At 43.5% G+C, this 26,451-nt stretch overlaps 1 protein-coding gene and 1 long non-coding RNA gene across 10 annotated transcripts in view; one reads left to right on the top strand and one right to left on the bottom strand.

The window, feature by feature from the left end:
- Positions 1–35: 35 nt before the first annotated feature.
- Positions 36–26,406, top strand: LOC138990450 (uncharacterized). Its single transcript, XR_011466580.1, has 4 exons — positions 36–316; positions 1,617–1,743; positions 18,045–18,238; positions 26,237–26,406. It is a non-coding gene; the product is annotated as an uncharacterized lncRNA (long non-coding RNA).
- Positions 11,480–26,451, bottom strand: part of TPX2 (TPX2 microtubule nucleation factor) — a 57,820-nt gene continuing 42,848 nt past the window's right edge. For 8 of the 9 annotated variants that reach the window (XM_070381551.1, XM_070381548.1, XM_005887911.3 and 5 more), the window contains 6 exons: positions 22,165–22,260; positions 20,364–20,540; positions 19,611–19,757; positions 18,018–18,129; positions 17,226–17,413; positions 11,480–15,350 (listed from right to left, as the gene is read on the bottom strand). In XM_070381551.1, the coding sequence (XP_070237652.1) occupies positions 15,240–15,350; positions 17,226–17,413; positions 18,018–18,129; positions 19,611–19,757; positions 20,364–20,540; positions 22,165–22,260 (831 nt within the window). In that variant the 3' untranslated portion in view covers positions 11,480–15,239. The remainder of the gene's footprint in view (positions 15,351–17,225; positions 17,414–18,017; positions 18,130–19,610; positions 19,758–20,363; positions 20,541–22,164; positions 22,261–26,451) is intronic. The other variant, XM_070381550.1, reaches the window with a different exon arrangement.

The following is a 26,451-nucleotide window of genomic DNA, read 5'->3' as shown; positions in this document are numbered from 1 at the left end:
ACCGAGGGGAGAGTAGTGTTGGAACAAGCAGGAAGAGAAAGCAGGAGGGGGCACCTGGGGCCCCGGGGGAGCAGCCTTCTCCCAGACCTTGCCTGGTATCTCTGACTTGGAACAAGATAGATGAGGAAGCTCTCAGACAGGGCTGAAGGGCAAGACTATGCTCAGGCCAGGCTCCGGCTCTGCCAACATCTCTTGGGGTTCCCCAGAGCCTGGTTTGAACCACACAGGCCCAGGCATAGTCACCGTGACCCCAGCACCCAGCTCTGTGTCCACAAGCCTTGCACCTGGCCTCCAGACCAGCGTGGAGCATCTTTGAGTAAGAAAAGGTCTCGGGGGCGCTTGCTCAACTTGCCTATGGGCCTGAAAGCCGTTTCTTTTGAAATGTCTTTTTCCTGGGCTCTTGGGGAGATGGATGCTGTCCCAAACAGCTGTGAGAGATGGTCAGTGTTTTTGCTCCCCTGAGCTGATGCATGGCCCACTGGAAAGTGGGGGGGGCTGACTGGTGGAGAGTCTTTTCCAAGGATCCTCCTCCACAGTGGTGACCCAGGGACCACCAGCCCAAGGTGTTCAAGCAGAGATGGGATGGGGAGAGGTATGATCCAAAGGGCCTTCCATCACCCAGGTGTTGTGCCCAGAGCTTCTCTGCAGGCCACCTTGAGTACTAGCCCCAAGCTGAGTGCGTTGGAAATAGTTATGGAGTGGATTCAGGACTGGGTTCAGGTCCTGACTGTGGTGACCCATCCAGTCATTCCAACCCCACTGCAGGGCCCAGCTCCTCCAATGATCAAATAGAGGAAGCAACTCTTGCCCTCCATGGAGACAGGGAAGGGGGAAATGGCTTGAGAATACAGCACATCTGAACAGTAGGAAATTGTGTAGCTGTAAAAAAGATGGAAGAAGCTGTGAGTGAACTGACAAGAAGCAACCTACAAAATGGGGGGACGAAAAGCAACGTGCAGAACGGCGTGTAGAAGGTGCTGTCATTTGTGCAAAAGGGGGTAACATTTATAATAGTGAACATAACATATCTAATCAGAGAAGGCGACGGCACCCCACTCCAGCGCTCTTGCCTGGAAAATCCCATGGATGGAGGAGCCTGGTAGGCTGCCGTCCATGGGGTCGTGAAGAGTTGGACACGACTGAGCGACTTCACTTTCACTTTTCACTTTCATGCATTGGAGAAGGAAATGGCAACCCACTCCAGTGTTCTTGCCTGGAGAATCCCAGGGACGGGGGAGCCTGGTGGGCTGCCGTCTCTGGGGTCGCACAGAGTTGGACACGACTGACGTGACTTAGCAGCAGCAGCAATATATCTAATATATACAATTTCCCTTTACAAGCATGAAGTTTTCTTTGACAGGCTAAGAAACTGGGAGCCAGAGGTGGGAGAAAGATGTCACTGCATACTCTTCTACTTTTTTATTTGAACCTAAAATTATGTGAACGGATTACTATTCAAAATGAATGATGTTTTCTTAGGTGAGAAAGTGTCGGGGTTGTCAGTCCAAGGCTAGCAAACGCCAGAGTTGGAGCCCCTTCCCCAGCTTGCTGCCTTTTATTCAGTCTGTCCTCCTCTTCTGACCTGGCCTCCCCTATTCCATTTCTCTCCTTCCTAGCTGACAGCCTGCCTCTTCTAGGAAGCAAAAATACTAGCAGCTATACAGTACTCACCACGTGTGTTGGCCCTTGTTCCAAGTGCTCCTGTGTGATCTTCGGAACCAGATCTTTGGAATCTTCAGTGAGGTAGGTACCATTACAGATGGTGGAACTGAAGCACAGAGAAGTTAAGCAGCTGACCCAGAGCCATTGGGCTTGGAAGGGGCCGAGCTGGGATCTGAACCCAGGCTCCCTGAAAAGATGGGAACTCCCATTTTCTGAGTGCCTCCTATTAGCTTTATCCATACTGTCTTAAAACATCACCTTGATAATAACTCTGTGAAGGATCTCAACCTGTCTTCTAGGTGAAGACGGCAGAATCCAAAGAGTAACTTGCCAAAAGTCACTCTTCAGGGAAGGGAGCTGGGCCAGAAATGTGCTTCTTTATGGCTCAGAGTTCTCTTTCTTGCCTAAAACTTCCCAGACTGTGTCTCACCCTGGTTCCCTGCCGGGTACTGGTTTTATGGGCCTCCTAACATTCTGAAGGTTGAAATCTTCTTGTCTGTGCCCATAATACGGACCCCTGGCCCTCTGTTTGGTTGTCCCCACAGCATGTTCTGGTTTAGCTCGAAGTGCTGGACTCCCTCCTCTGGTTCCTTCCCGTTCTGGGCTGATCCCACCACCGACACTGTCCGAGCCCCTCGAGGGCAGGGGCTGCATGATGCTCACACATGTCCCTGGCACAAAGTGCACTTGCCAACCGGTGCCTGATGAGTAACCGGGTCCAGGCTCTGGACCACGTTCGTGGGATTACTCTATCATAATGGCCCTTGCTGATGTCTTCTCGTTATGGTCGTGGTTATCAGTACTGACCGTTTAGTGAGTGAGTGCCTGTGAAGGGCCACTAGGGGCTCTGCCAGGGGCTTTGCTCAGTCTGTTGGATCTTCACAAGGGACTCCAGGTGCCAAGTGCTAGACTCTCTTAACGATGCGGAAACTGATGCTGAGAGAGGGTAAGAGGTTTATCCCTAGTCACACAGCTATCGAAGAACTTCAAATCACCCAGATTCAGATCTACAGCCACCTTTTGAGACCAAAATCCAGGCTGGGACAACATAAGGGGCTTTCATTGCTACATTTGTTACTGTTACGATTCCCAAATAATAACTCTTACCAAGTGGGCCAGGCCCCGTCCTCATTCCATCCTTACCACAGTCCTGCCGAGCAGTGGCTGAGGAGGTTGGGCAGTGACACTCTCAGATTAATGACTGTAAATCTCAGGCAAATGCCTTCTCTTGTCTTTCATTTATAGGACGAGCCCCTTCATCACAGGGGAAGTATGTACATAAAGCATTAGAACAGCGCGTGGGTACTTAAGTGCCATATAAACATCAGCTGTTTCATCCCCATTTCACAGATGTGACAGGAAAACTGGGTCACAGGGCTAAGTCACAGGGTTGGGTTTGAACCAGCTAACACAACGCCCAGCTCATAACTACTCTGTCCCATTGCTTCTCTCCCAGGGACAGCTGGGAGCATTTAGCAAGCACGTGGATGTAGAGTGGTTGGCCCAGTGCCTGCCGCCCTATGGGGTCTCCATCATGTGGACACCCCAGGTGGAGGCTTATCTGTCCCTGGAGGGTTCTCCATACTCACTCCTACTGAGACGAGAGCCTGGCCTCTTCTGGATCCACAGGGTTGCCTGCAGCTTGCTCGCCCATCCACCCGCCGGGGCTGAGCTCAGCTTGGCCAGCTGCTCCCTGGGAGGCACAGGGCTGGGGCACGGGGAAACCTCCTCCACCTGCCTGGGGGCTGCCAGAGCCCCTGCCCACCCTTAAGAAGGGGCTTTCCCACCCTGCACCAGCTGTGCAGCCATGCACCCCCAACCCCCACCCCCGCCTCTACAGCGGCAGGACAGGAAGTGGGGCAATGCCAGGGCCAATTAAACCCGCCAGGGGAATTAAGGTCAGGAGGATGCAATTATGCCTGCTGGATTTAACAAGGCCAGAGAGAAGGTTTCTCCAGCCAGAGTTCACGGCTCCTTAGGCCTCTTGCCCTGGAAGGCTCTGCATTCCAGAAGTCTGGGCTCCCAGGCTCAACCATCCCTGGGAGAATTCCTTGGGTGTGGAGGGGTTAACTCCACTTGGGCACTGCTTCCCTGGCTCCTGGAGGAAACAGATTTAGCCAAGAGGCTTTAAAAGGACCGGCTCAGAGGAGACATTTCCCGGCCTGACCCTCTGCCTGCTCGGCTGTGATGGAAAATCCAGGGAGTTGAGCAACGACCTTTCTGACTCCAAAGAGCGCAGCCAACTCTCCTCACGACTTTCCCTCCAGTCCTGATATGGGAGCAACGAAGGGCTGTTTTCTTCTGCCCTCTCCCATCTTGGGTCCCTGAGCCTGGGGCTTTGGCAGTACCTCTCAGCCCCAGGGACAGTCCTGGTAAGGCTGCTGTCCTTACCGCAGACCCAGTCCTTTCCTCCAAGGAGGGTAAGCAGAGATCTATGGACATTCTGTGTGACCAACTAGACGTAGATTTCTCTGAAAGTTTAAATGACACTCATTGTTCAACCCAGAACTGTAGAGTTTTATTGCCAAGATTATTACTAAGTGCTCTACTCTGTGAGTGTTAGTCACTCAGTCCTGTCAGACTCTTTGAGACCCCCATGGACCTTAGCCCCCCAGGCTCCTCTGTCCTAGGATACTCCAGGGCAAGAATACTGGAGTGGGTTGTCATGCCCTCCTCCAGGGGATCTTCCTGACCCAGGAACGGAATCCAGGTCTCCTGCACTGTAGGCAGATTCTTTACCGTCTGAGCCACCAGGGAAGCCCTACTCTGTGGCAAGAACTGAATTGGTCACTTTGGGGACACAGAGATGAAGGTGAGGAAAAGCTCTAGAATCACCATATAGTACATTTTTTGGGAAAAAAAAAAAAGACTGCAAAATTCTTCATGAAGTGGGTTCTTTTTGTTGCTAAAAATATTTGTAGAGAAAATATCTGGGGGGATATGTATGCATATACACATATATACATGCAGGTGTGGGAGGAGAGATTATTTTTATGCTTTGTCTGGATTTTGAGACATTTTTGAAATGACTATTTGTAACTCTTAGGCGATAAATAATTCAAGATATCAATATACACATTTCTACAACTCAACACAGAAAATGGTTAGAGCTACACATGAGATATGAAACACCGTGGGGTCTCAGAGGTACAGTTTTGGGGACTGAGGACAAGTGACTTCTCAGCTAAAGGTATGGCTGCGGCAGGCTTTCTCGGTGCCTAGGCCCTAGAGTTTGTTTAAAATGAAGCCTCCTTCAAATGGGGCCCCAGGAATCTGTCTTTATAACCAGCATTTCAGGGGGCGTTCATGCACTCCTGAAATTTGAGAACCCACGAGTCAGAGGCCACCTTTGAGGCAGTCCTGAGGTGGTCAGCAGGGTATTCCCAGGACACACAACCTTCTAGCCTGGGCTGTATTCTCAACCCTGATGCGCGTGGGAAAGTCTGGAGAACTTTCATGACTTCTAAAGTCTGAGCCCCTCTTGAGCTCAAACCACTGAAGCAGCACATTTGGAGGAGGGGCTCAGTCTTATTTTTCAAACCTGCCTAGAGGATTCCCATGTGCTGTCAGAGTTAAAAACCACTGCTCTGAGGCTCTCCCAGGGCAAGAACTTCACCTGTTTCCCTGGAATGCTTCCACAAGCTAGGGTCTCGCAGTACTCACGGCAGGTATTCTCTTCTGACTTGTATTGGCTGCATGCACTGCCCTAGTACCTGGGGCTCTAGGGATCAGGTGCCAGCTCAGAACAGATCAGGACCATGTCAGTCAACCTTATATCCCAAGGACTCAGTACAAACAGTGGTGCTTCTGTCATTAATAATAATAGCCCCTAATATTTATTGTGCATTTACCCTGTGCCAGACGCAGATGTGAACTCCTCTATCTTCATGGTAACGTTATGAGGTAGATACTATTATCAGTCCTGTTTCCAAGAGGAAACTGAGTCAGAGAGAGGAGTAACTTGCCCAAGGTTTCAGATGTGGGATTCCACTGGGACTAGAATTCAAACCCAAGCCATCAGGCTCGGAGCCCTCACTCATCGTCACTGTTCCACACCACCAAGTAAACGCCTGCTGAACAGTGAATTTGTGGGCGAGTGAAGAATATTTAGATTATGTCACAACTTGGTAGCTGCGGGGCCTGACATTCAGTAGGTGCTCTGTGAACGTTGAAATATAAATGCTCCTATTTTGGTAGGGCCCTGGGACGATGAGAAACCAAGACCGAACCCTCTTTCATGCTTTCTCCCTCTCGCCCATCCCAGCCCAACTTCTCTCCAGCACAAACAGCAAAGCCAAAAATAGCCATCTAATGACGTCAGAGGAACAAGGTCATCTGAAAACTGCCCATGGCCACTGGATACCTCCCTATAGGATCATGTAGCAGGAGGGTACCCCAGGCTGGTGCAGCTGTTCCAAGAACAGGAAATGTCCCAGAAGCAGACTTGGAAGCACCGCCTTCCAAAGGCAGGGCCCGTGGGGGCAGGGGGACAAACAGAAAGAAGCAAGACTAAAGGGCAGAGTGCAGACCCTGGAGAGGAGAGGAATCGGAGTTTACCTGCAGTAAGAGTCACTCCCGGCACACAATCCCAGGAAATGGCTCCAAAAGCGGGGAATGCATGTTCTGTCCTGGTGCACCGGTTGGCTTCCTGGCCTACCCCTAAGCTATTTATAACTCTCCAGGCCCGTCTGCTGAACTGGGTTACCACATGAGCCAGGGGGTGCGTGACAAGCTCTGAGAGACTGCTGCAAGAAGAGGGTCGCATCTGGGATGGTAATGGGGGTTTCAAATAAAGGATGAGTGGCCTGGGACAAAGCACCTTCAGGCTGCACTCACTTGGCACTTCGACCACTCTGGCTATCATTCAGGTCTGCTGAGGCTTGTGACTTAATTGACCGGCAGCTGCCGCATCCCGGACAGGAACGCAAGCATCCAGCTTGGTCTGAGAAGCCTGCTGGGTGAAACTGAGGAGAGAGAACCCCGCCTGCTCCCAGTCTCTGGGAAGCGTAGCAGGAGGTTCCCACAAGCAACATCAAGAGTTCAATGAGGGCTCCAGCCCACAAGCTTGCTCCAAAGTCCTCAGTTGCTGGCCATGGTGGGTGATAGAAACAATCTCTTCTTCACCCATGGGGCTCTTGATCAAGTGTCACTCGGCTCCCAAAAGAGCTAGGCCCTGTCCTCCAGGAGCTCCTGAAATTGTCCATCCATCCTCTCATGGGATGTAACTGGTGTGGTGCAAAAGGCACTTGAGGGCACAGACCTGGGTCAAATTCTGACTCTGCCACTTACCAGCAGTGTGACTTTGGGATAGTAACTTAAACTCAGAGCCTCAGTTTTCCTCATCTGTCTTATGACTTGTTGGAAGGACATATGGAAAAGCATTCTTCCATCTTCTGGTAATGGAGCCTTGGCTAAGGAGATAAACACTCAAACTCAGCAGCTCTCCTGGGTAACATGAACAGGCTGCACAAATGTGACTCTCCAGGGAGCTCAGAGGGGAGGCATGTTCCTACTGTCCACATGGGCTCTAGGTTTGACCTGGATACTGAGGGTCACAGGAGAGAATGGCTGCAGATTTCCTGATTCATAGGGAGCATTGAGTTGGGAGTCCTGTTGTCCACTAGGACATCTCCTGACACAGTGGTCCTCACCCATGGGGGTACCTCACAGCTCTCTGCAGGGCTTGTTAAAACACAGTGCTGGGCTCCATGTCCATAGTGTCTAATTCAGGGGGCTGGAGAATTTGCATTTGTAGTACCAGTGATGCTGATCTGCTGGTCTCCAGGCCAGCCTGAGGACCACCACCCTAAAGAAAAGTTCCCCAACTCTAGTGGCTGAGCTTTCAAGCCTGCCAATTCCTACCCATTTTCCTGGGGCTGAGTAGGAGTGTTTTGGTTTGTGTGTGAGGAAAACACAAAGACCCTGTGGTCAGTATAGCTGCTGCTGCTGCTGCTGCTGAGTCGCTTCAGTTGTGTCCGACTCTGTGCGACCTGAGACGGCAGCCCACCAGATATAGCTAGGGAAATGAACAAAAAGTTGTTTAGTGAAGGTGGGAAGATACTGACAACCCCTCCCAACTCCTACCTGCTATGTTGCTTCACGTATTAGTTTTCTATAATTGTAGTAACAAATTACAAGAGAGAAAATGGCTCATGTGCAAATAAGAGTCACAGAGGCTACAGTATAGACATCAACCTCCAAACCAGTGAGAATGGGATTCTACAAGCTCGACTAAACTTCCTTGCCTCTCTTGCTTATGGCTGACTAGTAGCTGCTGGCCCTGTCCTGTCAGGCTGCTAGCTTCAGGTAAACTGCAGGGGCCTCTGGTGACACATACTGACAATTAATATTGAATATACAACTCAAGCAGGGTCACACTGAATCACGCTGGCCAACACAGGGATGAATGAGTGCCCAATGTGCCAGTCACTATGACGGCCCAGAGTGCTTTCTGGTCATTTTCTAGCTAGGAGCAAATTCTCATTCATGGAGCCGGAGAAGAGGTCCTTTCTAGAAACACTGTTTTAAACTTCTAAGATGGAGAATTGAGACCCACAAAATGCAAATGATACGCTCAAGACCACAAAACCAGAAGCTGTTCTCCCAATCCCCAATCTAGGATTCACTCCACTAAACAATTTTGTACTCCTCCAGAATTCTGTGATAGTTATCTCAAATCCATCCAAGGTCCCTTTGATCACAAACATTATAAAAACTGAATTGCAGCAGAGAGAAATAGAAGAGCAGCAAGGCAAGGTGATATCCTTAAACTGCCTCTAACAATTCAAGAAGCTTACGTCTTGGAAAAGCCAAGGGTGGGAGGGACTTCCTTGTTGTAGTCTGTTAGAATTCATTGAGCATTCTGTGCTGTCTCTAACCAGTTCCAAGGTCAAGAGAAACATCAGAAAATATGTGTGTGTGTCAGAGGACATTATTCAGAGATTAGTCCCCTGGTGTGATCTGGGCTAGATTTCCGCTTCCAGAACAACCCTTGGAAAGTCCTCAACGAGTTAGTGCACTGGTCTGCAACATACTTCACTCAAGTCCAAATGAAATCTAGGGGCAGGGAGCTTGCTAGAAGAGCCCTCTTGCAGTGACTGAGCAGCTGACTATAGAAAAATATAAATGTGAAAGCAGGGCTATTGTGATTAAAACAAATTGCCTAGGAAAAAAATCTGAAAATATTCAAGCTGGGAAGAACCTTATTTTTCTAATTCAATCTCGTCTTTGACGATATGGAAACTGAAGTAATGTGGAAACTGAGGTCCAGAAAAGCAGAATGCCTTTTTAAAGGTCACCCAGTGTGCCTGTGCCAGCAGAGAGATTATATTCCCTGCCTCTACTCTTCCTAAAAGACACCTCATAGCCCAGCTAGTTAAGAAAGACAAAGGCGGTCCTAAGACAAATCTCAACAGCTTTGAGACAATCTACTGGGTAAATCTGTCTTAAGACACAGAGTTCCAAAACTTTAAAATAGCATAACTAGAATTCTCTTGAGAAAGGCTTTGCTAAGGGCCAATAAACTTTTTCACTGGCACCAGGGCCAGTAACATGGACATGTCAGCCAAAAGGAGCTTTCCAATTTGCAAACGTGTGTGCCAGAATGATGTCATTAACTATGCTTTTGGGAGAGACTTATATTTCCTTTGAACATTTTAATTACAAAGACTAAGTGGTTTGAAACAGCCATTTAAATTTTAGAGACAGATATAATACATTAGGGGGACAGAGAAATCTGTCTTATAAATAGCCTAGAAAAATCTTTTGCAAAACAAACATTTTCAATGGGGAGAAGTAAACTCAAGACAATGGAACAGCATGCTGCTATTACGATTGGTATTTATAGAGTATGCAGTAATACAGGAAAAATATTTGAGCTACACTGAAAAAAAAATCAGAATACAAAAAATACATATAAACAGAAAACCACTACAATGTAGAAAAAAATTTTTGTAAGAGAAGATTATACATAGAAACACCAGTGTTGAACATGGGTGATGGGACCACGGATTTTTTTCTTCTGCCATTACCAGGTATTTTCTGAACTGTATATAATTAACAATAAATCCCAATTTTAAAAACACTGCAAAACCCAGGTGAGATTTTTGCATAGAGCAAATTCAAAGAGTAAGTAAGAGAGTACACTGGAACACTGTGAGTGGAGTTTGTCAGTGTCAGGTCAGACTCAGGCTCTTCATCGCTCCTTACCAGCAAAACTTGATAATGCTGCCCCAAAATGCTTTTCAAATAACAATTTATAACCACTGACTATATATTTGACCCACTGAAAAACACCCACCTTGGCTCCTGAAAGAAGCCCTGAGAACAGTGTGTGTGTGCTTAGTCACTTAGCTGTGTCCGACTCTTGGACCCCATAGACTGTAGCCTGCCAGGCTCCTCTGTCCACGAATTCTCCAGGCAAAAATACTGGAGTGGGATGCCATTTCCTTCTCCAGAATACTACCAGTGCTGAAACAAGCTGATGAACAATTCTTAACCCGTTCACACACCTGCCTGTGAGGTTCTGGGATACTAGTCCCATAACTACTTGGGTTTTGGCACATCAGACAGGTCAGTTTTTATTTCTCATTTAATAAAATTTTAAGAAAAAGAAAGAAGGTAATTGATGCCCTCAGGCTAGGCTTAATCTGGCAAAATAATTCCTGATAAAATTTAGGATTTTCCTAAGCCCTTCCAACCATGGTTTCTTGGAGTATGTTAGCATTTGTCAAGCCCTTTCAAGAAGCTGATACTTTCAGCACATAAGAGCCATGTTTTGACCAGAGCCCTGCCTCTTATTCTCTTGCAAGAAAGAGAATAGCAAACAGCATCAGACATTGTTTTTGATGTCAGCAATCTTTACCATAGCACTAGAGAACAGAATGGATATGCAGGAAGACAAAAACAAGGAAAAGATATGTCCCCAGGCTTCTTTTTTGTAGCAACTACACAGGCTTTGGTTGAATAACAAATTGTCCTGGAATTCTTGGCATTGAAGCAAACACGTCAGCTCCCTGGTTACGCCCTCGTCACTGCTCAAAGTACCACACACTTTAACCTTCCTGCTCTGTCCATAGGCCTGGGTTTGTCCTGTATCCAGGAAACTTTATATGTTGTCTAAACTGAGCATCCCAGCAGGCTGCAAGGCAGATTCAGAACGCTGGCCAGTTTCTACCTGGATCCACACCACCAAGTTGTTACTCAGCCTGCCTGTGCAGAAGCAGGAGCCCAGCCACGTGTCTGACAGCTTTTTTAACTGCTACTCTCAGCAATGAGGAACTTCCCCAGCAGGCAAGACTCAGAAGGGAACTGAAAAGGAAGCGTATCAAGATTTACCAGAGAGGATACACAGGTTTAACCAGATACTCAGGCCAATAAGCCGTCAAGGTTTCAGCGAAGCCATGAAGAGCTAAAAGGGCAAGTGTTGCTGACCTGACCTCAAGCCCTTGGGACATCAGGTCACTTGGCCAGGATGTCACACAGAACTAGACCCCACTCCAGGTGTGCCTCCTCATCACACTAGATTCTCCTAAGAAGGTTCATACTTTCGCCAGGGAGAAAGCTAGCGCAATGCCCAAGGTAGTCACATCACCCAATGCAAGATACGTATGAGAAGAGCAAGGTGCAGAGTGTAAATTATGATACTATGTGTGGAAAAATAAGAGAGAGCAGGTAGGAATACATCCATGCTGAAGCCATCTCTGCAAGGAAACAAACCTGGAGTACCACCTATACCTGGAGTGGGGAACTAAACACTTTCGCAGCTTTTGAATTTTGATTAATGTGACCTTCAAAGAATAAATTAAAGGCAAATGCATAATGCTATCACCTTATTATTAAAAAAATGCTCTGTGACTGTGTGTGTATATAAAAAACATTCTGGAAGAATACACACCTGTTAATAATGGGTAACTCTCGGGGAGCGGGAGGAGGGACAGTGAGGGAGACTGTCATGCTTCACACAGTTTGTACCTTTTTGTTTCCAAAAGGCAGTCCAGTCAGCCCTCCTTAACTACAGGCTCCATATCTGCAGAGTCAACCAATCACAGATCAAAAATTAAAAAAAAAAAAAAATTTCCAGACGTTCCAGAAAACAAAACTTGAATTTGCTGTATAGGGACAACTTTTTACATACCATTTACATTGTATTTACAACCACTTACATTGTATTAGGTACTGTAAGTAATCTAGGGATGATTTCAAGTACATGGGAGGCTGCACATAGGTTACACCCACTTCATATGAGACTTGAGCATCTGTGGACTTTGGTACCACAGGTCCTGGGACCCATCCCTTGTGGATACTGAGGGATGACTGTGCTACTTTCATAATTTTTACTTAAAAAAGAGACATCTTTAAGGACGGCAATCTCACCTCAAACAAGAATTTCTAAATTCCTGCAGCATTTTTTCTGTTTCCTGTTACTCAGTCACATCCTATCTTGTATGACGTCTATTTGTGTACAAGACTTATCTCTATTAAATGCTGGAGCAAATGCCACCGCAGCCTGTCTACCACTTAAGCTCCACTTTCCAAGGACAAAATTCTGTGGAAAAGAACTGGTAAGGAATGACACAGGAGTCAAAATGGCAATAAAGCAATTACACAAGGACAAAATGATCAAATTAAGAGTGAACAATAATTTTGTATTAATTAGTATAAAACACTATGTAAATGGGGAACCATGACCAAGTCAAAACAACACTGAAAACGAAGAGTCCTTCCCAGAAGGTGTGGGAATTCCAATAATCTGCATGTACACATGGGCTACGAGTTTTACAAAATTGCCAAGCCAAGTATGGCCACCAGATTTCTCAGAAGAATTCAGTACATTCCTATTAGAGGTCCAGTTCTTTGTTTAGGAAAATTCCAGGGTAGCTTGAGTATTAAAAGCAAAGCTCCCTCTTGGACAAGTCTTGAAGGATAAAATAGAACCTGAATTTCTCTGTAAAATAAAAGCAGTTTGACTTTCAGGGAAAATGGGAGCCTTTACTAGAAAAATGAAGGTCACATGAGGTGGTCCAAAAGAAAGGATTCAATACTAGACAGAGAAGAGATAGCGATAGACAGCCACCCAGAAATTCTGGGAAGCAAGGCCATCTTAATTTGAAAAGCTATTTGCTCTGAAGTAATATAATCCCTCCTTGTTGTCTCTAAGGCTGTCACACATTACCACCCTGATGTGGGTTATGTCCACAGGGGGTAATCCAGGCTGGAGCAAATGGGGTGAAAAATCCCATAGGTCCACAATTCTTGATAACACTCTAAAATTCTCAACTTGAGGGCCAGATTTAGTCTTCTATCTGAAACTGAAACAATAAATGGACAAAATATATGAAAAAATGGTTTTAGATGGTACTCTACGAACGATAGCGAACTGTTAAGAGAACTGCTGATACACGGGAAGGAGAAAAGTCGAAAAGAACACAGACAGGGGACCAATATATGAAGAGAGGTAGAAAAACCAGAGAGGTGACAAGAAACAAATGCAAGTCCTCCTCACCCCCTGAGAATCCACAAGAGACACAAGGACTGGGGTAGACCTGATTTTTCACAGCACAAGGCCTGGAGAACTCTATCTCTGTTTCAGGCTGATACCTGAATGCCCTTCTCTACCCTCTCTCCCTCTCCAAGTCCAGTCAGTCAGCAAGTCTTGTCAGTTACAGCTTCAAAATCCATTCAGAATCCAACCGTTTCTCATCACCTCCACTGCTACCGCTCTAGCCCAAGCCACTACCAGTCTCACCTGGACAACAGCAAGAACCTCCTTTCCTTCCTGTTCAATCTCACATGCCCCCCAGATCCCCATCTCAGTCTATTTTCCACACAGCAGTCAGTCAGAGAAACATTTATCACCTGACAGAAGAGGACAGTTACTTGTTTATTGTCTGTCTCCCTTCTAAAAGGTAATCTCCATAAAGTCAAGGTCTTCTATTTCTGTTCATTGCTTATATGCCCAGAGACTAGAACAATGCCAACATATATATAACCAGCACCAAATCAATCTTTTGTAAAGCAACTACGCAAGTTGTTATGGAACTACACACCACATATCTCTAGGAAATAAGCAAAAGAACTGCCCTTTGGATCAGCCTGTGGGCCTTTAGGAGACGAAGGGATCTGCAAATCACACGTCGCTCTGTTGCCCATCACTAAATCTGCAATGGACTGTAAATAATGCTCACCAAATGAATAAACAAAAGGAATATAAAATAGATCCAACATCATATATACTGCTTAGGACTGACTGGCCTCGGCAGAATATGGATACAGTCTTTAACTCGTGGCACAGAATTAAGACTGGTACAGAGTAAGAGTTCATAAACGATATCAAGTCTAAAAGAAAATAAACTATTTCACATGAACCTAGCAAATTCTGTGCCAACAGAATACAAGGAGCACGGATATGATTACCCTAATTTTTATCTTCAAGGAATAACAATTTTAGTTATCTACATCTCTACTAGTTTGTAAACAAGTCCAAGAAACTCAGTGGTTTACCTGTTCTACTAGAGACATATACATTAAGAAACATCTGGGAGGCACAAAGAAGTAAGTTACCATCCTTACCGGATGAGACCACATGGTCAAGGAAAGATTTATGAGAACGATTTCATAAGGAAGAGTTTACCGGATGAGAAAAAACACATTTGGAGAAGAAGGCACAGTCCGTTTTGAAGGAATAACAGTTTTCCAGAGTCGTTCCTAGGAGGGAGTTCAAACAATGGAAGGATTCTGACACAGGACAGAAAAGAGCACTTTCCTTTAAGGACAGAGCCTATACTTTTAAAAGCTCCTGGACTCTTGTCTCAAAGTAGCCACTTCCCCAATAAGATGTGACCTCTAAAGGGGCTCAACAGATGTAGAAACATCAAATAACAAAAAATTGGGGCTGGGGGGAGGGAGGGGAAAAACAAATTTTATTCCAGTCCAGGTCACTGGAAGACTTAACACATGTACTGCTCAGCGTTCCGTTATCATAGGCACCAGCAAGGGAAGAATTTGCCTGAATAGCAGACCTGCCTGAAGCCGGCTGATGGCCGCTTTGAGATTCTGGTCAGTCAAGTCTCTTCCTCGTCAGGCAGTTCATGAGGCCTCCCCACTCATAGTGATGGGCTCCTTAACTCTAACTTCATTTTGCACAGAGAAGAAGAATCTGATGGTTCCATTTAATCCATGACTTAAATCTATCAGTATTTAACTATGTTTATTTTATGATTAAAATAGAAAAAGAGAGGTGGGATAAGGGCAATAGAAATTACACTGCGCTGATACAGAGGCTTAAATTCTAGTCAGAATTAAGGTCCATACTGAAGGTCAACCATCATACTGATGGTTCCAAAGAGTCTGGTTGAGACATACACGAGTTGAGTCTCATTATTAGCCACAATAATATAGGAAAACAACTCTCAATGAAATCGGGAGTCCATACTTGTCAGGCATGCTCTGTAAGGCATGGGTAGGAAAAAACCTTGGAGAAATGGATTCTCTCTATGCCCCCAGGACAAAGGTGGCTCCTGGTTTGATGGAAAAAGCAGCTCAGGTTCCCAGATGGTGTCTGCAGCTCAAAGCCAAGTTTAGCAGTGGAATCGGGTAGAGAACTTGGGTGAGACGGGCACGGTCAGGGGCTGGTCACTGGACTTGACTTCCACACCCTGGTATCTTCGTATTGGATTTGCTTTGTGCACCTGCAGAGAAAAATGTAATTCCCATTGATAAGAAGGTTAGAGAACTACACTTACAGGTGTTTTTATTTTTCTTGAGGACATTTTTGTATAGTATTGCACATCCCAGTCACTAATTAAGAGAAGGGGGAAAAAGGCAACACAGTCTAGCAGCAAAGCATTAAGAACTCTGGAGCCCAAGTAGATTTCATTTCTATTATTCTAAAGTGTTGTTTTTTTTTTTTTAAATGTGGACCATTTTTTGAATTTGTTACAATGTTGCTTCTGTTTTTCATGCTCTGGTTTTTTGGCCATGAGGCATGCCGGATCTTAGCTCCCCAACCAGGAACTGACCCCTCACCCCCCGCACTGGAGGGCACTGGACCACCAGGGACGTCCCCCAAGTAGATTTCTATTCTGGTCTTGCTGGACTCCTCAGAGTGCACCTATCTCCAGTCTGACTGTTCAGTACTGGGGTATAATGGGGGTGTACTCAATTACATCAGAGGAGAGTTACACCTTAACAATCTGTCAGAGTACAATCTTAAGCTTACTGAGTCTTAATATTCACCTAAAGTATGGACTTTAAAGCAAACAAACAAGCAAACAAAAAACCAGGAAGTGTTGCTGGGAGAAGGCATGGTCCCATCGGTTCTTAACCCTGAATCAAACCAGATTACTAAAGAGCTCTACAATATGGATAAACACAAGAGGCAGGACTCAAGCAATGAAGAAAAGTCAAAACATTTGAGGCTAGCTTTCTGAGTGTATCTGGACTGAGGATTATATCTATGTATTTTTTCATCTAATCAGCACATGGTAGCTTGGTTTTGTCAAGAAGCTATTCCCTTTAATAGTTTGGACTCTCTAGAGTCCTCCTTGGCATTGTCACCTCTACCAACAGCTATATCAACTGCTGGCTTAGCTATTTTCGACAGAATCTCAATAACATGTATTTCCACAGTCATCCTTTTATTACACTAAGCATTTGAAGTTCCATCTAAAATGTTCCTCATTAATGCAGTTCATGTGACTTGCTACTGTTTTAGTGAAAGGGTCCTTAAGGTGAATTAAGCTTTCTTTTTGGATAACTAATATTTAAGTCATTATCTAGTGATAGCATGGAACGTCACCTGGACTGATATGCACTATAACTCCAAGGAATCTGAATCAAGTATTATGAGGAAAATGAAAATACACTTGTCACACAATTCCCATGCCCTTCCTTACCTATATATTCTAATTGTAAAACACATTGGTTTCCTTATTATTCCTTAAGCCTTAAGGCAATAATAAAAATAAGTTAAATAAAGACTCCTGGGACTTCCTTGGTGGTATAGTGGATAGAAGTCCCCCTGCCAATGCAGGGGACACAGGTTTGATCCCTGGTCTGGGAAGATTCCACATACTGTGGAGCACAACTACTGAAGCCCATGGGCCTAGAGCCCATGCTCTGCAACAAGAGATGCCGCCATGATAAGAAGCCTGCACACAGCAATGAAGACCCAGCACAACCAAAAGTATGTATTTTTTAAAGTCCTACAAATGTGTTACTGTGCACTGGCATAGCATGTGATGTTCTCTTCAGGAAGAAATTCTGACTGAATCTAGGATCAAAGATAAATGTACATCTCTCGACCATGGTAAGTTTTGCAACTGACAGGTTGGTTCCCATAAAGGGCCAAAATTATGGTATAAACTTAGGAGATCCATGGATCATAATATATACATCTTCAGCCTCGTTGACTTGTCAACTTTGTCACCACCCTTGGTTTGTGTGACTTCTCATCTTCAATGCATCCTTGGAGGCTGCCTTAGATCCCTCTGGAACAAGGCAAGGTATAGATAAACAAAACAGATGCAATCGTGGGTTAGTCAGTATGTAGGCTGCCCAGTTACCAGTTCTTTTCGTAGTCTGGCCAACTCCTCCTTCTGCTGCTCTTCCTCCTGCTGCCTGGCTTCCTCTAGCTGCTGGGCTTTCAGGGCCTCCACCTCAGCCATTCTTTTCTCCAGCTCCTGCCGCTCCTTGGCTCTCTTCTCTGTTGCCAGCTGAAAAGGTTCCTGAACTAGAGAACCAGAAAGGCCCTCTGAGTACAGAAACAGAGAAAATATTGGTGCACAAGCATAACTTGCGGAACCCTAGCCCCACAGACCCAGCAAGTGTACAGAGATGCGTGGCAACAGAAAGGCGGAGCTCAAAGGAGGCCCAAGGGGGAGAAAGGTGAAGCGTGCCACATACAAAAAGTCCTCAAGTTTTCAGGGTTGTAAGGACCCCTATAAATCATCTATTTAGAAGAAAAGCAAGACCCATACAGATAGTGGCTTGCTCAAAACTACATAGTGACCGTGAGACAGATTTAGGAGAAGAATCCCACTGTACTAGAAACGCAGCTCAGTTCTTAAAGGAATCAAATGTTTTCTATCTAAGACTAGCTTTAGGGTGAAGTCCAGAAAGAAGTCCTGGCTCTTCCCTCCTTACTTGCTACTCTTTGAGCTGGGAAGTAAAATTGTTGAAATGCCAGCTGCCTCCATCCAGACGCTGTTCTGCTACATTCAACAAAGATCTAAGGAAGAAACGCTAGATCTCTACACGCAAATGCTTCTGGTTGACACAGCACTGTACTGACACAACTCAGTTCTAGGAAGTCTCACAATTCTTCCCCAATCCCTCAAGAACACATAAAATACTACCGATAACGGATTTTTTCTCTCGCTTAGGAACAAAGGGCTCCTGGGAGACGACAGTGTTTGGACGAGCCTTGAAACAAGCTGCTTCTTTCTGCTGTTTTAGTTCTTCGTCCAGCTGTAAGAAAGAAAATCTGTCAGCCAAGCAACCACCAACTCTCCATAACTACCACCTCAATTACTCAAGTTCGAATGTTTCTGAACTGTTTCATCTATAAAGACACCAGGTGATTATTAATCAATACCATGGGAACACAATGACCTAAATCCAGATTGTAAAACCTAGATAGGACAAACAATCCCATTTATTCAACATACAAAATGCACATAGAGCAGCCTATAGGTGAAAAGGGATTTAGAGATTTATCAAACCAATATAAAATATGGACCTTTTCTTGATCCTGATTTGAACAATTCAACTGTTTTAAAAATGAGAGATAGGGGATATATGAATGCTATTTGTCACTATTAAGAAATTACTATTAATCTTTTTAAGTGTGATAATAGCACTGGAGTTATGAAATTCTTTTAATCCTTGCATTTTAAAGTTACACATTGAAGTATTTTTGAATAAAATGAGATAGCACCTAGGATTTGCTTCAAAATAATCTTGTGTAGGCAGAAATATCCAGTATAGAGATGAGTAGGTAGAAAGTTAGATGAAGTAAGATTTTCCATGTTTTGAGCACTAGAAAACACGGTGCCAGGTTCATGGAAGTTCATTATACTATTCTTTCTTTTATATAAGTCTGAAAAACTTAAAAAAATCTTTTTATTTTGGAAAATACCCCCCACATTCTATGTCATGACTGCTTTCAAAGCAACAGTCCTAAGTTCTCCTAGAGAACAGTGCCAACAAGGGGCCTAGATTTAGTAACGTAGTCAATCATATCTCTTGGGCTTCAACAGTGGTGACTTTCTATAAAGATCAAGCCTGAGCCCCTTTTGGACAGATTCCAAAATAAGAGATAATATTAATACTGACAAACTTAGGGATTCAGATTTTTTTTCCAGACAAGGCAGAATTAGATCCCAACTAAACCAGCCAACAACCGATTAACTGTTTTAAATCACCTATCATCTATAAAGAGCAAATAGCACACAGTGTGTTGAGAAAACATACTCTATTGAGAATTTATTTTTATCACATAGTTGCTTATTAAAGCAGCAACAGAAAAAAGTGAATATTTAATGAGCAGGTCTAGTAGATGAAATAAATGAGATCTTTAAGAATCTCCTGTCACAAAAAGAGTCTATCAGCTCTCATATTCTCCAGATGATCACTTACAAACTTAAGCTTATAGACCAAATCCAGCTTGCAATGTCTTTTTGTACAGCCCTTAGGCTAAAGATGGTCTTTATATTTTTAAAGAGTTGAAACACACAACATGTGACAGAGACCATATGTAACCGATACAATCTATAATACTTAATATATGGTATTTTATAGAAAAAGTTTTCTGACCCCTGACTACAGTAAGAGTCCCTAAAACAATCTGGTATGTTAGTTCCCAGATGAAGCCTGGTGTAGCGGGTCTACCTACTGCAACAAACCAACAGTCGAGCAATTCACATTTTAACTGCTCTCCCCATCCCCACCTGGTGCTTCCAAGTCTGTGCCTTCAGGGCACCTCTTCTGTCTGTCTCCAAGCAGAATGGCTCAACCTGGGTGGTATTCTTCACCTTCTTTTCTGGCAGGTTAATGGTGTCAAAGTGAGGCAAAGGATGTGCCTTGAACTTGGGCACCTAACAGAAAAGAAAATGTAAGATTTAAGATAAGGTCTTTCTAGTCAGAAAGCCACAGCTGCTCCAGAATATTTGGATGAATCTGAAAAATATGAAAGGCAAGTTTTTCAAACCAGCATGGTACAGAAAACTAATAAGCTCAAAAGGAAATTGAGGTTTTCCTCCCAATTTTGCCAATAACTACCAGCATGATCCTGGGCAAGTCACTTAACTTCCTTGTGCTTAACTTCCAGAATGGCTATTTAAATTACTTGCCCTATTTATACTTCATAAGGTTCTTAGAGGAATCAAAGGAAGTTAGTGATTATACAGTTAAAAGTACAACATAAGGAAGTTCCCTGGTGGTCCAGTGGTTAAGAACTGCCTTCCCTGCAGGAAACACAGGGAACTAACATGTCATGGGGCAACTAGAGAGCCCACATGCTCTGGGGCCCATGACCCACAACTAGAGAGTCCATGTGCTGCGATGAAGATCCCGCAAGGTGCAACTAAGACCTGATGCAGCCAAATAAATATACTTTTTAAAAAGTGCAAGATAAAAGATTACCTTTGAGGGATTAAAGACTAGTATTAATATTATGCTACTTATAGAAATGGAACACCCACCTCTCCTTTCTGGAGTTCTTTTATTTTCTTCTCTTTCTGTAACTGACGTTCTTTGTCCCGGGAATCAAAAGAAAAAGGGCATACTTCCACAGTTCTCCCCACTGGGATCTGGGGCTTAAAAGGCATTCCAAAATATGGCACAGGTTGAGCTCTTATCATTACTGGCTCCTCCTCTTCCTAAGGGAAAAAATTGCAGTTTAGAGACAAGATTTCTCACTCTCTCGCCTCCTCTGAATGTGAAGTCAGAAGACAATATATGAAAGAAGTCATTAAGGCAAGTCACTCAACCTCTCAGGTGTCTTAGCTTCCTTTTCTATCAAAGAGGGATACCTACCAACTCACCAACCTAAGTCATTTATTAACTCACAGGGGTACGATCAACGTGAAAGCATTTTCACAAAAAGTAACACAATTACTTTTAAAGGATCTAAAATTTTTCACAGGAAGGTTGGAAAAACTAAATGAGCTCAAACAGTGTGAGTAAAATGAAGAACAGAAGAAAAGTACTAACCAAGCATATATCCTGGCCTCTTTTTTGACCCAGCCTCCAGACTCTGCTAAAACATGTGACTGGGAGTATTTCCAGTTGCCAAACCCAGAATAGGATCAAGTAAGTTGACTGGGTTCAAGCTGGTAACATAAGATTACTGTGTATTCTAGTTTCAAATGAATCTATAAAAAGGTTTATGCTTGAGATATGCTATAAAATTACCCTAACTCTGGATATTTATAGATAAAAAGGGAGATGTAATAAGAAACTAGCCTGATCAATGACAGTTTATATATTCCAGCTTCATGAACCATCACCACATAGTCACCTCTTTACCCCTTGGGTCAATGGAGATAGGATAGGGCAGATGTAACTACTTAGTGTGAATTTTAAAAGTCCTTCACTGAATGATGACAATAGCTCAGGCAAAATAGAGTATAGGTCTTAAAAAAAGACTGATTTTTCAATCCAATGGAAACAAACATGTTACAACCAGTTACCACTGAAAGCCAAGATGACTCATCATTGTCATTCAGTTGCTAAGCCATGTCCAACTCTTTGAGACCCCATGGACTGCAGCACACCAGGCTTCCCTGTCCTTCACTGTGCCCCAGAGTTTGCTAAGATTCATGTCCATTGAGTTGGTGATGCCGTCCAACCATATCATCCTCTGTTGCCCTCTTTTCCTCCTGCCCTCAATCTCCCAGCATCAGGGTCTTGTCCAATGCATCAGCTCTTTGTATCAGATGGCCAAAGTATCAGAGTTTCCACTTCAACATCAGTCCTTCCAATGAATATTCAGGGTTGATTTCCTTTAGGACTGACTGGCTTGAACTCCTTGCTGTCTAAGGGACTTTTAAGAGTCTTCTCCAGCACCATAATTCTAAAGCATTAATTCTTCGGCACTCAGCTTTCTTTATGGTCCAAGTCTCACATCCGTATATGACTACTGGAAAAACCATAGCTTTGACTAGACGGACCTTTGTTGGCAAAGAGCCTCATACACTTACTACTTTGTTCTTGGAAGAGGAAAAATAGATGACCAATCATTCATACCCACTGTTAAGACAACTTCAGGCAAGAATGACTGCCTTTGAATTCCTCTATGTTTAAGAAACAGTAACATTTAGATTTGGAGAAGGGCATGGCAACCCTCTCCAGTATTCCTGCCTGGAGACCCATGAACAGAGGAGCCTAGTGGGCTACAGTCCATAGGATCACAGAGTCGGACACAACTGAAGTGATTTAGCATGCACGCAATGCTTAAATTGATTATGCAGAAGGAGTAGAGATCCCATCCTAGGGAATCACCTCATCTTCTTTGGTGGGCATTCTGATTCTGTTCTTCAGAGCAAAGGCTGGTGACTTTGGAACAGTGATTGGAAGCTCTTTCTTTTCAGGAACACCCTGAAGGGAGTAAGCAACTCAATTAGATATCCCAGAACAATCTCAACTAGGTTATGTGATGAAATTAATACCTTTCTTAGAAGTTCATGTATCAGAAATCAAAAAAGGCTAGTTGTTATTTATCCACCTAACACTGGTATGTATTAGTACTCAAAAGGTGTATTAACATGATAGAAGATCAACAAAAAACATAGTTTGAGTTGTATATTCAATAAAAAATAAAACTCATCAAAATATTTTTTGGTATTTTTGAAAAACACCACAAAATAAACTAACGTCAATATTTTATTGCTTCTCTCCCTTTTATATCCCAATCCCTTAAAAAAAAAAAAATCAAAAAGGATTTCCAAATGTTAACTAGGGACAGAATATGGTCCATTCTGCTAAACCTATTTCACATACAGCTCTACAATAAGAATTTATATTTTAAAATGTTACAACGGCACCCCACTCCAGTGCTCTTGCCTGGAAAACCCCATGGATGGAGGAGCCTGGTGGGCTGCAGTCCATGGGGTCGCTGAGTCGGACACGACTGAGCGACTTCACTTTCCCTTTTCACTTTCATGCACTGGAGAAGGAAATGGCAACCCACTCCAGTGTTCTTGCCTGGAGAATCCCAGGGACGGGGGAGCCTGGTGGGCTGCCGTCTCTGGGGTCGCACAGAGTCGGACACAACTGACGTGACTTAGCACGCACGCACGTACCCTCAAAAGGTGAATGGAAAAAAGCACTGGGCAAGGTCTAGCTTAATTTCCTTTTGCCAAATAACTGGACAAAGAGCAAGAAGTTAACAAAAATACACAAGAGGCTTAATCTCAAGAATTTTAGAAACTATAATCAGGCATTTTTCATCTAAAAGACTGAGTAATACACTTTAAAGACTAATTAATACCAGTGTTGGTTGGCATGTGACGAGAAGTTGGCAGTCACATACAGTTGGGTGAGGTATAGGACATAAGCTGGTACAATCTTTAGGAATTAGCTATTAAACCTTTAAATGGTCATTCTCTTTCACCCAATATTACACCCTAATATTTGACCTCTAGTTTAGTTTTTAGGTATATTTCAATATAACATTTTTAAAAAGAATAAAAACTGGTTAAATCCTTTCTTAAACTGTGGTGTATATCCACACAATAGAATATTATACGTCATCAAAAAGAATAAAATAAATCTTTATTACTGACATAGAACAGTATTCATAATATTGAGAGAGGAGGGACAAGTGGCTGAAACAAAATATTTTGTGTTTTTAAAATGTACATGTAGGAAGACAAATACATGGTATCACTCACATGTGGAATCAAAAATTTTTAAATAATATAAATGAACTTATTCACAAACAGAAACAGACTCACAGATCTCAAAAATAAACTTATGGTTACCAAAGGGGAAATAGGAGCAAGGGGATGGGGGGTGGACAGGGATAAATTAGGAGCTTGGGATTAACACACACACTACTATATACAAAACAGAAAATCAACAAGGACCTACTATATGGCACAGAAAACTCTATTCAATATTCTAAAATAACCTACATGAGAAAAGAATCTGAAAAAAATGACTATATGTGTATGTATATAACAGAATCACTTTGCTGTACATCTGAAACTAACACACTGTAAATCAACTATACTCCAAAAAAATTTTAATAAGTCAAATCAAAAGATATCTGCATATACACTAAAAATAAAACAAAAAATATATATAATTAATCTAAGCATAGAAAATAAAATTCGAAAAGAACACCAAACTATCAACTCTCACATCTCTTTGGGAGCAGATTAAAAGAGGCATTTAATCTCTATATTCCTTTATTCTTACACATTCAACTCCTTCAAAGATTTTCCTGCTTTGTGATTCCAAAACACTGCCAACATTTCAAATCCTTTCTGACTGAATTATGTGTATCATCATACTATGCACGTGATTCAAACGAATATATTTTAGAAAGCTGTTCCAGAAGTATTTTCTAACTCTGCTAGAGTTTACCCTCTATCATGAATCTGGCAATCTCTAGGGCTGTTGTTCTGCGTATAGTGTATGACCAGATCAATTTCTTAAATATCTTAAAGACATCCTCAGTAACTCCTTATTTGTTACACCCATATCCATATGCTTCCCCCATCAGCTCTCTATTCCACTTCTGTAACTCTTCATTGTTATGCCATAGGCCACACCGTCTATTGCCTGTACCGTTCCACTAGCCCACTAACAACTTTCAGCTTCTCATCTCATTCTGCGAGTCCATCTTCTTATACAGTCAAAAGATCTGATCATCTTACTTCCTGGTTTAAAATTCTTTAATGGCTCCTAATGTCTACTGAAGGACTGCTGCTGCTAAGTCACTTGCCTGGCAAATCCCATGGGAGGAGGAGGAGCCTGGTAGGCTGCAGTCCCGACTCTGTGGTGACCCCTTTCAGCATTGGAGGCAGCCCACCAGGCTCTCCCATCCCTGGGATTCTCCAGGCAAGAACACTGCATGAGGACTGGGCTTCACTTCAGCCCGATTTCCTTCCCAATGCATGAAAGTGAAAAGGGCAAAAGTGAAAAGTCGTGAAGTCGCTCAGTCGTGTCCAACTCTTAGCGACCCCATGGACTGCAGCCTACCAGGCTCCTCCATCCATGGGATTTTCCAGGCAAGAGTACTGGAGTGGGGTGCCATTGCCTTCTCCAGCGTGAAGGACAAGATGCTTCATAATTTGATACCCTGACTGACTCTCCAGGCATGTCTCCTGTCCCTCTTTAGACATCACCTTCTAGCCACAATGAACTACTGGCAACTGCCAAAATTTAACACTGGTTCTCATCTCAATACCTTTGCCTATGCTCTCTCTGAAATGCTCCAGCTGCTAGGAAGTATCTAATCTTTCTTTTCAAGCCTCCACTAAAGCATCTCCTCTTTTATAAAACCCGTCAGTAGATCACTCCCTGAACCTACTGACCCCACTCTCCCTTGTACATAGTTTATTATGGTACATACAAAAACTTCATTGCAGGACTTCCCTGGTCGTCCAGTGGTTGAGAATCCACCTGCCAATGCAGGGGACACAGGTTTGATCCCTGGTCTGGGATGATCCCACATGCCACTGGGTAACTAAGCCTAGAGGCCACAACTAGTGATGAACCAGAGCTCCTCAGAGCCCGTGCACGGCTAGAGAAGAGCCCCCATTCACATCAACTAGAGAAAGCCTGTGCACAGCAACAATAAATAAATTTATTAAAAAAAAAAAACCTTCATTGCCCTTGTTGATTTAAGATATTCATCTCCTCCTGTTATGAGTGCTTTGAGAGTACGGACTGTTATTCCATCAGTCCCTAATACCTAACACAGATCTTGGCAAGTATCAGGCATTCAGTAAATGTTTGTTGAATGAATACTGTAAGCATGAATAACAGAATTTATACCTTGAAGACTCTTGGACTCTAATTTGTACCTTGGGAGACTTCTTAATCCCAACAATGCTGCAACTGCTCCAAACATGTTTGGAATGCCTTTCTTGGAGTGGCCTTCAAAGCCAGTTTTAGGGCCATGCAAGGCAGTTGCTCACTCTTTAGTTTTAATTAAGCAATATTGTTTCCAGCTTTACTACTTTGGACTACTCTGAAGTTTTAGTTCTGAATGACTTTAGACCGACTCCTAAAAGCTAATTATCTTTAAAGTATCAAGACCTGGTATTGTTGAAGAGATCCAAAAAACTGTCACAACATCCAAGACAAGTGGCTTTTCCAAAATGCTTTGTACACACTATCAATCTTTGGAAAGAATACATACTCTCTCAAGGTGACTACTGTAAAGGGGAGCTTCAATCTGCTGTGAAAAGTTGTCACACACTTTCCAAAGAAAATCAGAATCACTAATATAGTAAAATTTAATACAGAACTTATAACCAGACTGACAAAAGTTTATGAAATGGGTTTTCATCTAATGCTTACCAGAAAACAACAAAAATCTCTTGTTCTACATCCTGGACAGGTGGACACTAGCCTGGAGCTTGAACACAGCCAGGACAGGTGGAAATGGAAAGAACACTGAACAAGAAGTCAAAGGTCTTATCTAGCCCAGCTTTCATTCTAATCTGTATAATGTATCCTTGGTTTTTTTTTTTTTCATAAAAATAATTGAAATAAATATCTGAGAACTCATTTAGTTCTAAAATAATTCCTCATTTCCTACTTTTCCCCTCTGTC

Source organism: Bos mutus, chromosome 13 (assembly GCF_027580195.1).
Source record: "Bos mutus isolate GX-2022 chromosome 13, NWIPB_WYAK_1.1, whole genome shotgun sequence".
In the NCBI taxonomy this organism is placed as follows: Eukaryota; Metazoa; Chordata; class Mammalia; order Artiodactyla; family Bovidae; genus Bos; species Bos mutus.
This window is presented reverse-complemented; position numbering and strand designations above follow the sequence as displayed.